Source organism: Miniopterus schreibersii (genome assembly GCF_964146895.1).
Source record: "Miniopterus schreibersii genome assembly, chromosome: 22".
Taxonomy (NCBI): domain Eukaryota; kingdom Metazoa; phylum Chordata; class Mammalia; order Chiroptera; family Miniopteridae; genus Miniopterus; species Miniopterus schreibersii.
The window spans coordinates 16,067,826-16,084,728 of NC_138124.1; the positions used below are offsets into that span (position 1 = coordinate 16,067,826).

General features: G+C 38.9%; 1 protein-coding gene across 20 annotated transcripts in view; it reads right to left on the reverse strand.

The window, feature by feature from the left end:
• The window catches only part of ZFAND6 (zinc finger AN1-type containing 6), a 28,166-nt gene that overhangs the window by 1,377 nt on the left and 9,886 nt on the right, over positions 1 to 16,903 (reverse strand). For 4 of the 20 annotated variants that reach the window (XM_081124419.1, XM_081124417.1, XM_081124421.1 and 1 more), the window contains 6 exons: positions 15,052 to 15,211; positions 10,159 to 10,276; positions 4,692 to 4,862; positions 3,311 to 3,419; positions 2,354 to 2,454; positions 1,650 to 1,763 (listed from right to left, as the gene is read on the reverse strand). In XM_081124419.1, coding sequence (XP_080980545.1) covers positions 1,650 to 1,763; positions 2,354 to 2,454; positions 3,311 to 3,419; positions 4,692 to 4,845 — 478 coding nt within the window. In that variant the 5' untranslated portion in view covers positions 4,846 to 4,862; positions 10,159 to 10,276; positions 15,052 to 15,211. Of the gene's footprint in view, positions 1 to 1,649; positions 1,764 to 2,353; positions 2,455 to 3,310; positions 3,480 to 4,691; positions 4,863 to 10,158; positions 10,277 to 15,051; positions 15,212 to 16,903 lie in introns of those variants that run through there. The other 16 variants (XM_081124429.1, XM_081124426.1, XM_081124428.1 and 13 more) reach the window with 6 other exon arrangements.

Genomic DNA, 16,903 nt, shown 5'->3' on the forward strand with positions numbered 1-16,903 from the left:
CACCTCGGATGAGTGATTAGAATCATGGGGTCTAGAGTTAGGCTGCCTAAGCATGAATCTACTTACTGACATAGGCAAATTACTTAGCCTCTCTGTGCTTCAGTTTCTGTCCCTGTAATTTTGGAATAATAAGTTACTGTAAGGATTACATGAGGAATGTATTAAGTGCTTAACACATAGTAAACACACAACAAACGCTACTTAGTCCATAGTTGAAGTAAAAAGAGAGTTATTAGGACGGTGGACAGTCTACACAAAACTGGTCCTGCTCCTCAATGAGGATTTTATGCTGGGAAAGAATTACTGGAAATGGAACACAGGAATCAGTATTTTAAACACTGACAATTGATGTAAACTTCTGTTACCACATTTTTTAAGTTTAAAAATATATTCTGTAACTTTATAATGAATGAATGAAAAACGAAGCCAACAATAACCCCAGACTGATAGACTGGAAAAGAGAGAATTAGTACGTCTCAGCCATCCAGTCACAAAATTTGAGAGTTTCTGAGATTTAGAAGACTATATTTGATACTAAATATGTAAATCTTCAAATGTCTTATCTGTTCATGTTTGGATGGGCCAATCTTAAGCATCTTTGATATCATACTGAAATCTCCTTTCCTCTTTACCTCCAACCTATTCCCTAGCCAGAGAAACTTCCCTAAAACATCAGTTTGCTCAAAATCTTATCTACTTCTCTTCTCAGCTCATACTGAATTCAGCACAATGCCTGGCACATAGCAGACAATAAATGGTCACTAGTGTACCTTGAACTGCTCCCCCAAATTCACCACAGTCCACAGTATTAGCCTCATCTCTGCTTGTCTGATCCTCACATACTCTGTGCCACAGCAACCTTCCCCATTCCTGGTCCCTGAAATGCCCTATTCTTTCCCTTCTCTGAGTTTTCCTTCAAGCTATTCTTTCTGGCTGAAATGCCTATTTCCATCAGTTATAGTCCTATTCAACTTTCAAGACCCAGCTAAAACATTCTGCCTTCGTGATACTTTCCTCAGTGGGCCTCTACTCCTCTTCTTTTATATAAATTGATCACTCCCATCCCTGAATTACCAAACCAATCTATTGGACTACACTTACTGTGCTTTCTTTGTTAAATACCCAAGCAGTATCTCAAACACTTTTTTCTACCTCTCTTAGCAACAATGCCACCTGACAACTCTGTTGCAGTAGTCAACATGTATCGATTACTTATTGTGTGGCAGCACCAGCATGGGGTAATCCCCTTGTAAGTATTAACTCACTGAATCCTCACAACAACCTATGATGAGCCCTTTATACAAAGTACTTCACAGCTCGCCAGGTACTAAATATTCTCTCACACACAGTTTCTGGGTCCTTGGAAGGCAGGAGCCACATCTTTGCCGTTTCACAGCACCTGGCACACTGACCTAACTTGTCTCACTCTCAAAACTCAGCTGAAATGATTTCTTAAAATAAAACTATTGATTTCACTTTTAGGTACATAATTATATCTACTTTTTATTTATTTAAGAAAATGCAGAAGCTGAAGCATAATCTAGTATTAACTCTCACGGAAGTAGCAACAATCTTACTTGAAGCCAGTGATAGTAAGCCAGGCGTTACTTTAAAATCTTACGTTTGAACCATGAGATCTGGGCCCTTACCAGTAAGTCCCACTTTCTTCCTGCACATGAAACAGCGGTTCTTTTTCTGTTTTGGTTTTTCAAGAGACTTGCTTTGCTCTTCAGATGGCTGCTGTGCCGTATCTGATACTGAAGCTGACAAAAATAGGAAGGCGGTAAAATTTAATTATTCAATGATATTTGGGTGGTGGTTGTCCCCCACCCCAAATCCACTGACCTGCTAATCAGAGGGTAACTGAGGAATTTATTTATTTATGAAAAGATGCTCACAGTAAGTTACAAAGAGTTTATATAAACACAACCCTTTCTGTTAAATGTAGGTATGTATGTAACATATGTACACACATGCAGAATATATATTAATATGTTCACAGTGACTCCAGAAAGTGTTGTATCTTCTAACTTTTGTAATAATTATGTACTTGACCAATAAAAGGCACCCAGACACATACTTAAATACTACTTAGGCATCCTAAGGACGTGTGTAAGAAAATGGCCTTATGCAAACTTTTAAACATTGCTGGGGTCAGAACTATGTAGATTTCTCAGGAAAAAAGGGGGGGAGGGGGCTGAAACCAAGATTCAGCGGGATACTAAGTATATTTAAAATTTTCAGAATGTTGCACATAAAACCTTTAAAAAGTATATGCACTTAGCTTAGTTCCCAACCTGTAATATTGGAATGTTAAATAAATGACAAAGTATATGCTGGTTCATGTGCAAACCTTGCAGGTCTTCTGTTTCAGGTATTGCTTTGTCCGCAGATGTACTGTCCACTTGGGAAGATGCTACAGATTCTGATAAAAGTGACTGATTTGATACAGGACTAGAAAAGCAAAAATATTTAGATTTTCAAACATCATCTCTATGCATGAATAGTAGCTAAAAGGACATAATAAGGATGAGGGGTTCAACATATCTAAGCAGATCATTAAGACAAGAATTAGCACAAAATTACTCTTTATAACGTACACATAACCATAGAGGTTTGAAACTAGAGACTAATTTGGACCAGATGTTTATTGCTTTGGAAATAAAAGCAATAGTGTGTGTCCTTTGTGTGTGAATTCACAGGCATGATAAAGACATGCGTAAGAAGCCCTAGTTGTACATGATACATTAGCAAAACAGAACTGAACATCTCCTGTCCTGAATGGAAAAAAGGAACCATGGAGTAGAAACTTAGTATTTGTTTCCTAACGGTAGAATAAAAATGAAACAAATATTCTGTATTTTTGGCTTCTAAATGATGTCACCTCAAAGTTAAAAAACAAATACACACACTACCATACAAATAAGTACGAGTGCCACATCATGATATGAAACAAACAGGACCTGGGACAAGACTGTTTCTGAATATGAAATACTACTACTTGCAATATAAGACTACAGTTGGAAGGACTTAGCCTCAAAGCACTCCGGGGTGTGGGTGTGTCAGAATATACTAGAAGGAGGAATAAAGGAAAAGCTATCTGAATAGGAAACCCCATTTCAACATTAAAAAAAAAAAAAAAAAAAGGCTTTTCTAACTAGTCATTAATAATAATGAGACAGAATTTTAGGCCTGTTGGCCCTGAAGTGACTTTACATAGTTTTCCTTAGTAGGACTGACCAACCAAACAAGGAATATATTCTTTACTTCTCCTTAGCTGTCCCACCCCCATTCAGAGACCACATCCTACCTTGGCTGCATAGATGAAGATGTAGAGTCTAACGTGGACGGAGCTTCAGGGACACTGCCGTCTGTGCACTGAACTGGTAAAGAGTCAGACAGACTACTGACAGAAGTCGCTGCAATGGTACCACATTTCATATTAGTGATTCTGCACTCTGGACAGTCCAACACCTTATCTAAAAAAATCAAGATCAGTTTTCCACAAAATATAGTATATGAACTTTGTTTCACTATGTAATATGCTCAATTCAATACTTTTAAGGTTTTTCAATACTATAGTTTTCCAATGACAATAATACTGATTTTTAACTATGAAGGAAGCTACACACAAACCATATGTATTAGTAAACTAAACTCCTATTTCTCAGGACTGAATATCACTAGACCCTTTAACTCACAAACATCTTCCAAGTTCCAGTGCAGAAATGAGATACTTATGGTAAAAGATAAGTTCACAGTGAGGCAAACCTAGTTTCAGAACTGAAACCTGTGCTCAGCATATTAGGTCACATTATTTCTCCTTCTCTTCAGAAGGCAGAAATGGAGACGATAATTTAATTTCAAAAACAGTGATTTATACTGGTTTCATCTCAGCCTTAGGAAAAATTGGAGAAGTTTTGAATAAATGGTTCTAGTTTTTGGCTTGAATATGAAGCACTGGCAAAAAAGACTCCATATAAAATGTTAAATGAGCTAAGCATCAGCCTACACGTTCATTAAGCACTGAAACCCACACACTCAGGCACTAACCTACACGAGGACTAGCCCAGGTGAGGACTAGTACTACCTTACTTTTGCAAAGCTTATACTATGAACCCTCATGATCCTTCTTACACAACTGCTGATACAAAAACCCACCTCACTTCCAGGAGAACCCTTTGACTCAAAATGGCACACAGAGAACTCAAGTGCCTGGGGTTGGACACTTGCACTGAGTTGCACTGCTACAATGCTCCTTCCTAGTGGGGTCAGAGTTTCTCTAAAGTCAGCTGTGGCCATCTATCTCCCACTCTTTCCTTGTACAACTGTCTTGACTTCAGACGTCCTCCAAGATCAAAGAACTAAGGCCCTCTTGTAGCCCTCACTCCCTGACCTTACTTTCCAAGATAGCCGGTATACTTGAAGTCTGCTCCTATTTTGATAAGACCATAGAGTTCTGTAGCACAGCAGGTAAGACTATGGAATGGATTTCTGGTAGTTATTTTCAATGGGTAAGGATACTCTTATTCCTGTTTCCCTACCATTGATAACTATAATATGTAATGAGACATTTTACTGATATGAATGTAGTAAAATAAGTGCAATGTGAGAGCAGAAAAGGGTATGGGGTACACTGCACAAGCCAGGTGTATCTCAATTCTGAATACTGCAGGTTTTAGCAGACTTACCAGGTGGGCTTATTCTGTCATTACTGCTATTCTGCCGTTGAAGGTGTTCTTTGTAGCACACCGAACACATGCCATTTGTACGAGGGTTTCCATAAAATCCGCAGCCAGTGGAGCACAGCATAGGCACTTGGCTGTGATTAGTTTCCTGAGCCATGTTCCTCTGTTGCACACCTGAAATTTACAAAGAATTAGCAAAAAATTCACATACCACAGTCATACATTATCCAAATCTAGTTTATATGATAAAGAAAAACCCACATATACTCCCCTCTAAACCCCTCTATACAGGGAAAGAAAAAATTAAAAGGATACAAACTGAACTTTCATCACTAACCCACTCTATATAAGCAGGTCTGTGCCAGCTCAGGAAGTACACAGAGCTACTAGAGAAGGCTTCTCTTCAGGACATTCCACACCATCAGGTGCTAAGGAAAACCCTTTATGTCTAATTCAGCTTGGACTGCTAATAATAGGGAATATACATTGTAAACTCTGCTATGTTATACTGCACATTTAAACTTTGGTCCAAGGTCACGTTTTAACTTGTATAATTTCTTCTGTTTAAAAAGCATTTAACATAGTATCAGTATTGGTAAAGATGTGGAGAAATGGGCAGAATGTTGCTGAAATGAGAAACTGGTTCAATGTTTCTGGAAAGCAATTTGGCCATTCACCGTAAAAGCCTATAAAAGGCTGCCCTTTGACCCCTCATGCTCCCACAGGAGTCTGCACTAGAACAACTAGGGTATAATCAGGAAAAAATAAAAACAGGCACAATGTGAAATGTATATACAATATGTTGCCAATTAGGATAAAAAGGGCATCTATTAATCATCAAAAAAGATAAGAAAGGACATGTCAAGGATGGCAAAGCGAATGGTGACTCTTTTTCTGATCTGTACCTTTTGTGTACTTATAAAATCCTCCTAAATGAAGACACTACTTGACTAAATGGAACAAAAATTTTTAAAAGTATTTAAAAATTAAAAACTATCAGGACAGAGGACTGTTTGGGAACCACATGAAGGCAATAATCAACTGGAGCAGATGCAAGAATCCTATGTGCTATTTCTCTCATAAAGCAAGTAGATCTTTGCCATGAATAACATGACAGGAGGTAGTAACAGTCTGTTATTTAAGAAACTCCCAAATAAAATGAAGGTATATGTACATTTAAGATGAGTCTACGTTCACAGATCTTGAAAAATGAGAGGGCCATGTTTTGCCACTGAAGTTTCCTTGACCTGATAAGCAATGAGGGAAACCATTCATATTACCATATAACCATTAACACACTTTCCCACATCTAAACTATCAGAACAGATTGCTGCGCGGGGATCTGATGCAGATTTCAGAACCAAGAGCCATAAGGCATTTGAATGATTACAAAACAAAGCAGCCAGCCTATCATGCGCCTTTAAAAAGAAATGTTTTAGCCTGGCTGGTGTGGCTCAGTGGTTGAGCATCAACCTATGAACCAAGAGGTCACCGGTTTGATTCCCAGTCAGGGCACATGCCCAGGTTCCAGGCTCAAGCCCCAGTAGGGGGTGTGCAGGAGGCAGCAGATCGATGGTTCTCTCTCATCACTGATGTTTCTCTCTCTACCTTTCTTTCTCTGAAATCAATAAAAAATAAAAAATAATGTCGTAAAAATGTTGAGACTATCTAGACATTTACCCTAAGAATACAATTTGGGATTCTGACACCTTTCTTCCTCCATGATGATAGCAAGTCATTTCAGGATCCAATCTTTGCTGAACCTAAAAAATATATCTGCTACTTTAGGTCCCTCCCTCGCCTACAGTTCTGTAAATATACGTATCAGATTTAAAAAAAAATGATGATGAGACAGAAAAGCTACTCACAAACATTTTCTGATTTGGGGGCCCATGTTCCTGAGGGATAGTGTGTTTGTCTGGTTTGGGTTCCAGGGTCACTGCTCAAGGTCATGAACACAGCTAGTAACTGGGACTCAGTACAGGCAGTCTGGCTCTGAAGTCCACACTATACCAGTGGTTGTCCAAGTGTGCGCCACAAACACCAGGGAGGTCAAACTGTTTTCATGCTAACAAGTAGTTATTTGCCTTTTTCAAAGTGGTAACATGTTACAAAAGCAATAGTGAATGAAATACCTGGAGCCTGAACAAGGAGCCAAATCCTGACAGTGGCACCTAAGTATAATACTACAGTGGGATTCTTCATCAGCACACGCTCACAGAAAGTTAATTTCATTAAATCTCGACCCCGAACTCACATGTCTTACTAGCATTCTGTGCGACAGACTGGGCAGCACGCATAAGCATGCCTGCTGCACACAGAGGTGTGATGACAGTCTGAAGGGAAGGCATGTGTGCAACTGTTCAAGTTGTGTGCTGACCGAGGCACCTTTTTCACGGGACATGTCTTTTATTTGAAAGAAGACTGATAAACTCTTGTTATTCAGATGAGTATATGGCAGACACCTTCTCAAAAATGAACAAAGTGAGCCTGTCACCTGAAGAAAAACAACTATAATAGTACTTACGGCCGAGTAAAACATTTAAGTGAAAACAATCTTGACAAGTACCTCCAAGTTTTAGAGTTTCTGCTAAGATCAGTGGTGATATTAATGACATGTGAGCAACTGGTAACCACATCAACGTTTGGAAGATCAGAGTAAGTCAGGAAACCATTATTTTCTAAGCAATCAATGTATAATGGTTCAAAATTACTTATGAACAAAAGATCTATTCAAAGTGAAAGATAGACCAATGGATTTTAAAGTAACAGAACAAAAGTTTTTATAGAGCTTCAGATTCTACATTGCATGTATACCTTTAGGAAACCACACATTGTTTAGTGTAACAACCAAAGAAGAACCTCTATTATCTGAAAAGGTTGTTGAAATACTCCTTGCTTTCCCAGATGCTATATGTGACACTGGTGCTTCTCTGTAGCACTGTTACACACTGAACATAGAGGCAATTAGGAGAATTTGGCTGTTTGTCATTAAGCCAGACCCTGAAGAGATTGGCAGAAATGGGCAACAAACCCCTTTTCTCACTAAGCCATTTTGGGGGGGGAAAGGAATGGTTCTTTTTCACAAAAAATTTTAAATATTCTGTAATTTTTCTCAGCTTTAATTTATAATATGATAAATATCACTAAATAGAACCCACATAAATGAAAGCTATGTAGGGCACCCAGTAATTTTAGAGAACATAAAGGTTCTGAAATGAAAACTTTGGAGAACCCACTGCTGTGGCATCATGCATTCTCAAGGCAGCCAGGACCACCTCAAAGGGGCAAAGTGATTCTCTGGGGTAAGGGAGCACATGAAAAAAACGCTTATTCTTTATGTATAAAACACGGCTATACATATAATACATAAATAGGTATATAGCTGTAAAATTAAAATTTTTCAGAGGTGGGAGTCCAATTAGGAACAAACGGTTTGAAAAGGCTTCTGAGGAGTGCAAGAAAGAAAAGAAACAACTGTTCTAAACCACCAGCTATTCTATGCTGCCTATTACTGGCATTAAAATGATGTAAGATAAGAATTAAAGGAACTTTCCCCGCGGGTACTTTCGTACATGGCTGGCAATCCCACATCTCCAGAAAAAATATTCTGATTCTATGAAAACTCAAGTAAATAGTCACAGATTAAAAGTACATATGACCACCAAGCCGTTACATGTCACATTACCCACTTTTGAACAGTAAGATTTAAACTGAAAAACTGGTAACACTGGCAATTTCCCAAAGGCTAACTGCCCTGCACCGCAGCAAATTAACAATGATTTTCAAAGTCAAGAGCTTTCTTATAAAAAACTACTGTCCTGTGAGGTAAAAGCACAGAGGATTTCACAGCTTAAAAAGGAAAGGGGGGGGAAATCAACTTTATTTATTCATCTTTAGGCCTCAAAATGAACCTTTCTACAAAGATTCAGAAGACGACCAAAACCACAGAAGGGCATCTTAGTCTATGGGAACGTGTGGGGGCGGGGGGGGGGCAGCTGTGGGGAGACTGCAAGTCTTGCCTCCTTGCTACTCACTGCACCTTTTCAGCAGGTAAAACAACATGCAGGGCCCATTAGTCCAGCACTCAGGAGGAAAAGAGAGGAGGGAAGGGAATGAAAAGACAGAATAGTTCCTTAGCTGCTGCACTGTGGGATTATAAAGCCACAAATCCAAGGAGGTCAAGGATGAGATTACTGGACATAACAAAACATTGATTAGCATGGTATAATTTTTTTTAAGTCTATGACTTGCAGAGAATTTAGAAAACTTGCTTTCTGACTCTTAATAACATTCACAATCAAAACCACAACCCATTACCTGTCCTATTCTCTCAGATAGTACTTAAGAGTTATTCACAGCTTACTACGGGCCAAGAACAGTTTCATGTACATTATCTCATTTAACTGTATCCAGAATCCTCTGATGCTGGTGCTACTGATATCCCTTTAAAAAATGAGGAAACCAATATTCAAAAAGACTTACTAACCTGCCCAAGGTCACATATGTAGTAAGCAGCTAGGTCTTTGTCTAAAAAATGAAGATTATGACTTTCAAAGCCCATCCCATAACTTTGTGAACATCCATCAATTCTTATTCTTTTTATTTAAAGACAATTAAAAATTTCATTTATTATTCAACCTTAAGATATTATGCAGCTTTAATTAGCTTAACTAAGCTCTTGAGAAAATTTGTTTTTCCTTTAAGTTTTTTTACCTAAGAGTCTCATTATCATAAAAATTCAAGATCACGTATTTTAAGGCTGCAAAGGAAATTCAATACCAATTTCTAAAAGGGGAATGTCACATAAAAATTCCAGATTTCCAGTTTCTCTTGAAAAATAGGAAGACCTGACAACAGTGGACTCGTCTTCTCAGACTTAAAACCCCTCCTAGAGCCTGTGCTCTCCAATTCAAGGCCACTTCTACTTTCAGTGACTGACTCACCTTATACGCATCCGTTTACAATTCCTAGGTTATCACCTTTTCAATCTGGGGTCTTTACTACTCACGTCGGGAGAAGAAAAAATTCACATAACATGTTGAGTTAAATAAGAATGGACACCGAACTTTGAACTCGTGTAGCAGGCACAAGGTGGTAAGGCCAGCTTTCCCCTCACCTCCCGTCTTTCCTAACCACTCAGGATTGGCTGATCTCACAACTGCATCAAGTGGATACCCCAGAGAAGGACCAAGTGGAACTTGGGAACACCCTGCTTCAACTTTTTGATCATAAGGGATCAAAGGAGGGATGCTCGTCCCAGCACAGGTGTTGAAACTAGTGTTTTTTGGTAGCACAATGACATCCCATGTTACGAGCATCTGGTCTACCAGCTATCACATGGGCGATACACACATTCTGGGGGGTGAGAAACTTTGCAGGGGTGACCAAAAAATCCAGGGAAGTTCATAAAGCAAACAGATCAGAAAGCATGACTTGCTATAAAATGCTTGGGACAAATGCTACTCACGCTGATAGACACATAAGGACCTGGGTTAGGTTCCTATGGTACTGAGGATGCTTTGTAGTTGTCTCTGTACAGCAGTCCCCAGGTCCCTAGGTCAGGCTCTTTCCTGCTGTTGCTTGGGCTGGAAGACAAAAAGGCATGAGGAGTCTGGCTAACATGAAAGTAACACCTTTGGGATACTACCTATTCTTTCCAGCAAATGATTAACTCATCACTTCCAACATACTAGGTTATATAGAGAGACCCCTAAAGTTAAATATAAACCTCACTGTCCCATTATTGCTCTAAGGAAAGTTTTCACTCAAAAACGGGTCACTGTGTTGGTTGCAGCTGAAAAAGACAGGCTTTTAAAGAAACTCTGAGTGGTATTTCCATCTGCAATGGCCCTCATTTGCTGCCTTCTGCCCACCAATGTTTATATCGGGGGTCGGCAAGCTTTTCTGAAAACGACCACAGTACGTATTTTAGGCTTCATGGGCCGCACAGTCTCTGCTGCAACCACCTGACTGCTGTGGCCGTGCAAAGGCAGCTACAGACAATAATGAATAAAGGAGCATGGTTGCCGTGGTCCAAAGCCATACTTACGACCACTAAAATCGGAATTTCACCGCACAAAATTTCACTCTTTTGATCTCCCCCCCAAAAGAACATTCCCAGCTCATGGGCTGAACGAAAAGTAGGTAAGAAGCCAAAAATGTGCCAACCTCTGGACTGACTAAGAAATGCCTTTTATGTGAGCTGTGGGGCGGCTGGGTAGACATGGGATTCAAGCACAGTACCATTAACTGTGGGGTTCTGCACTCCAAAGCTGAGTGTAAATTTTAAGTGTTATTTGCTCTTGCTAAGTCTCATCTGCCTTAGTTAAGTGTATGTTCATCACCTAACAAGGGGAAAGGACGAAGAAAGGCAGGGTGCACCCAAATCTGTATCCCCAGGTACGGCTTATGTGGACAGCTGTAGCTATGACGAGAAAAATGACAGTACTGCTCTTGGTACAATCCCACCTCTATGTAGCAAACTGTTTTTTATTCAGCAAGACTAAATAAATCCACAGTATCTTAAAAATTACACAATCAGCCCTGGCAGGTGTGACTCAGTGGTTACAGTACTGGCCTGCACACAAAAGGGTCATCGGTTCGATTTCCAGGTCAAGGGCATGTACCTAGGCTGCAGGTTCGATCCCCGGACCCAACTGGGGTGTGTGTGGGAGGCAACCAATCCATGTATCTCTCTGACATCAATGTCTCTGTCTCTCTCTCTCCCCCTTCCTTCCCTCCCTCTCTCCTACTCTCTCTAAAAAAATATCCCCCGGTGAGGATTAAAAAAATTTTTTTTAATATTATACAATCATTCAATAACTGAACCTGGAAGATATCTACATTCCAAAATCTGACAGTTTGTGTCTGTCTGGTATGTTTTCCTTCCTCACCTATCTCAATTTCATTTACTATTAAATTACACTCACACAGCCTGTCTTCCCTCTCCTGAAACATGACCTCTGTACTGGGCAGGGATTTTGTCCATTCTGTTCACTAATGCTTAAAATAATGCTGGGTACATGGCAGGCCTTCAGTATTTGCTGAAAGCATGGAGGAAATGGCCCTGCCCCTTTGCCAGCACACAACCAATAGTAGTGAAGTACTTGTCCAAAGGCAAATAACTGGATCGGGATCAAAGAAAATAAAATTGCTGTTTGAGAAACTGAATTTGCTTGGGTTTGCCAGCAGGGGCCGCTACATACAGTTATGTACTTGTGCACTGAACAAGCTTTTCCAATTCAGTCAACTCAGAGGGGTTCATTTAGCAATCTGCCGAACTCAGCATGCCGAATAGTACTTTTACGAGTAAAATTAAGTTGGTCAATTTTAAGTTCTCAAATTGACCTAGGTTCCATATATCACGTGCCTTAAGAATTAGTCACAGTTATTATCAGCACAAGGCAGCATAAAATCATGTTTTGCAAAAGGGGGGAAAAACAATCAAATTATCCCATTGGTTTCCGTATTTCTGGACTTTCAAAATTCACTTTTCTTCTCAAAAAGACTAACATAAAATAGTATCTGATATGCAAGATCCATACACAAAACCCTTTTTATTCCCTCCTCTTTGACCCTAAACATTGTATTATCATTCAACCATGCAAACTTTGTGTTTTGCTCCAGCCCCAACCCTTTGAGTCTCCTCTCCTTAAGGCAAATCTCCAACTGACTTCCAATAGTTGTACATGACTATCCCTCCAAGATTTCTTCTGTTTAATATGGTTACCCTCTCAATTTCAATGTCTTCTGTTCCTTTGAAATTTTTTTTATACAGCACTTTTTATACCAATAACTGGCTTTACTATTTATTATTTAACAATATTTATATCATGCTTTATGTGCTAAGCACTGTTCTAAGAACTTTATAAATATCAACTCCTTTAATCCTTACAACAATCCTATGAAATGGGTATTATGACCATCCTCATTTTACAGAAGAGAAATCAGAGGGTAAGAGAATTTCTCAAGGTCACACAGCTATTCAGTGATGGAGCTGAGCGTCAACCTAAGCAGTCTGGACGCTGCCCATGCCCTAAACCAGTCATTCCCCAGGCGTATCTGTGGACCCTGGATATCCCTGTGGTCCTTCCAGAGGTCCAGGAGCTCAAAACCATTTTCATACAAACAAGAGCTTGCTGTTTGTCCTTCCAGGTGCTGACTGGCAGTGTAAAAGCAGGGAGGGCCCAACAGCTGGAGCCTTGGCACAGATCAAGGCAGCAGCACCCAACTGTGTGAGTCAGTCACTGCAGTCCTCATTGCCACACTCAACAAAAAAAGCCACCATCACTTAGGAATATTCTTAATAAAACAGCAACATAAACTGAAGTCCACCTCAGACAGATCTGGGCACACAGCTCCTAGTCAGTATCCCATTTCAGGGGGAGGCCAGCTAAGGAAACATACTCCACAAATTCAGAGGAAAAGGACAGCTACTTATAACAAGCAACATCGTCCTTCTACATGAACTATGAATAAGGGACGAATAATATGGTCTGTAAGGAGAGAACATAAACGAGGAAAACCATAAATACAGACAGCAGTTACTTCATTTCTTCAGGGTTGTATTCCCAGTACTGTAGATATGGGCTGGTCAACTTCTGCTTTAAAGGGCCCAACATTACATAATTTAGGCTCTGTGTGCCATACAGTGTCGGAAATGTTCAACTCCACCTTGGGTATAAGAAAGAAGCCACAGACTTTATGTAAATGAATGGGCACAGCTGCACTCCAATAAAACTTTTATTTACAGAAAGAGGTGTCCAAAAGGATGTGGCCAGTGGGCCACAGCTTGCCAATCCCCGTTCTAGATCAATGCCAGGCACACAGGAGGTATACACTGGATGAATAAATGATTTCAAAACTATTTTAGTTAAAATGTTATCAGGAAAGATATAGCAAAATTATACGGCTGTGGTCAGTTTTACTTCCTTCTGCCATAGCTCTTTGTCCAGGGTGCCTTAATGTACTTATTGTGGTGCCTACTGCTCTACTCAGTGCTAGAAAAGAAAAGTTCATGATACACGGTTCTGCTCTCAAGAATCAGAATAAGGACAAGGAATGTGTGATTTTCACGTATCTGCACAGATATCACATCTAATTCCCAAATTATAAATAATCATTATGAGCCACTAAACAAGGAGATTATAATATTTCTCTTTTAGAGCTAGTGAAAGATTGGGAACTAGATAAACCCTGGAGACTTCACACTGCTGTGTATCTGCTGACCAAACCGGAAAGGGAAAAACTGGGCAAACTGACATCTAGAGGTCCCTATTTTTGAACCAAACTGCACATCTCCTTCATTTCTGCCTCGTACCTTGAACTACTTTCCTAAGAATATCCAGAGCCAGTGTATATTGCTCCTATGCTTTCTAAAAAGACTTCTCATTCCTGATTCTGAAGACAGTCAGTTTTGATTTTTCTTCAGCCAACACATTTGTCATGTAAGAAAAAGCAAATTCGCCTCAATCAAATAACATTCCTTCCAGTCCACGCCTCCCTAAATAATTACTAAGATTTTGTAAATCTTTATCTATGTGCTTATCACTCTGGTCACTGCAACATCTTATATTTTAATCATCTCATCTGTGCAACCATGCATTCCTCCAGGATGCATTCCTCCAGGGGGGAAAACATTCCATTAAGAGTCTCACTCCTAAATCTATAAAGAAAAAAACAAAACAGGAAAAGTCGAAAAACATTACCCCCCCCCACACACACACACTGATTCTTAAGGTGATAACTTTTATTAAGAAAAAAAGGATATTTTTTCTTCTTCAATGGGTATTTATATTGTCAAAGCACTTTAAGAAACCCAAGTTGGCAAGTTTAAAAGATTCCCAACTACATTTAGGGCACAAGAGCTCCTTTATTTTGAGGTGCATGTTCTCCGGTTAAACAGGGCTATTTTTAAAATTATTAATTATAACTTAAATGACTCCCAAGAGCCATTCTATATTAATACCTAATATCATATTCTGAAAAATGTGTTATGGCTGTTTGGTCAAAATATTAATTTAAAAAGGCTGAAACCAACTGCGAAAGAAACAGCAATCTAATGAATTATCATCTTTTGTCTCACAGTAAGATTAGTAATGTGGATTCCACTGCTTAACATAATTCTGCAAAAGAGATACAATAACTAATGATATTTAGATATTCTAAATAATACTTCATAAATGAAAATCTACCACCCACTCCACCCTCAGTATCCTACCCACCAAAAAATAACATAAATAAATAAAAATACCCTAAGAAATGTCTCTCACGCTGACTTCGGTACCTTTGAGCCCTTGAGATTTGGAAACGTGAAGTTACTATGCCCAGTTACAGAGGTTACAGGCTTAGGTCTACTCACACAGTTGAGGTGACGAGCAAAGAGCTGTCCTGTATCTGGAGACAGACATTAGCTTCCTGCCTTCCCTATCCTCATAAGCAGCTACTTAAAGTTTGAGTTTTATGCAAGAAAACATTTTAAAGCCTTCAGTGTTTTCCTGCAGCAGACTTCAGATTCATTCCTGTAACACATTTAACATGAGACAGAGTTGAGACAGTTAAAATTGAATATGTGCATTTAAATTGTCTAAAGTTTTAAGGAGTGCTTTCAAAAAAGGGCTGTTGAGTTACAAGGAAGAAATAAAATAACTTCATTTGGTATTTGACACCAATGTATAATATAATAATAGGTAACTTTTAACATATAGGTTTTTCTTCACCTGGCCACAAGCTAGGTGAGCAAGGATTACTTTTTATAATCATTTCTATGCAAAGTAAGCCAACTAGGTATTTTTCTATTTTTCTAATTCATGCTAATTTATATTTAGCATAAACAGCTAACAAACAACTAAAGAATAACTTTTACAGTCAATGGAGTGACTTCAGTGTCCCAAGAATACTCCTCGGGACCCTCCCGACTGGGGAGGATGGGACAGGAGGAGGAGCCCCATTTCCGACATTTACTCCAAAGGTTTACAGCACATTCCCCCAGATTCAAAGTTCTACAGCATCATTACTGCTCCAGGTTAATCAAGTGTTAGAGGGCTTGTCTGAAAAACAAAACAATCAAAATACCCTAGAATACCTAGATAACTACTTTCCCCGACACGTGCAATACTGGCCTCAACTTCTACAGTGAGTTTTAGGGAAAACTTCAGGATTTCACAGTCAGCTTACTATTTATATTAGCAACATGGCTTAAAAACACCATGAGAAATAGCATCTAAACACTAGAATTTCACAAATTTTTAAAGCATTATTTAATGCTGAAATATTTATTGCACCTTTTCTGTGCACTCAAAGATAACGGTTTCAGGGCTCATTCGAAATAACTCAAATACTTCCTTATAATCTACTTATAGTGTACATATAAATGATTTCAGAAATAATTAATTCAAGGCCCTTGCTGGCCAGATCAGTTGGTTGGAGCATCGTCCTGATATGCCAAGGTTGTGGGTCGATTTCGGTCAGGGTACATTCAAGAAACAAGCAATGAACACATAAATAAGTGGAACAACAAATCTCCCCCCCCACCTCAAATCAAAAAATAAAAATTAAAAAAAAAAATAATTCAAGACCTCATAAAAGTTGTAACTTCACAGAATAATTTTCACACAAGTTAAAGTGTTCGTCCAAGAGTCTGAGCTTCAGGGGAACTTATTATAAGCTTATTTTCACTGCTGGTTTAAGTGAGCCTACTGTAGTACAACACAGTGACTAAAAAATAAATTGTACCAATCTTGGGCTGTAAAACAGAAGCATACTTTCTGTATAATAATAAATAACAGTTAATGAGAGATTCTGGCAAAATTACCAAAGAATGTTAAAGTCTTTGTGGATCCAAGTTTCATGAGAAACAGTTTATACTGAGTCTCAAAGTATCTCCCCACAAATTACTTAGTACCAAAGGAAAAACAGTAACTTTTAAGTGGAAGAACCTGCAGAGACCACATTAATCAAAAGATCAGAATGAATGTCACTGAAAACAGGACAAGAGGACATGTGCCTCCTGATGTGACCCGCCGAGAAGCACACATCACTAATACAGCACTTCTGCCCAAACTCCATTTCCTAAATATGATCACAAAGACCTATCCGAAAAACCCAAATTGAGGAAGATTCTATAAATAAATGTCTTGTCATTCTTCCAAAATGTCAATGTCATAAAAGACAAAGAAAAGCTAAAAAAAAAATTTCCTCCTAAAACATTTATC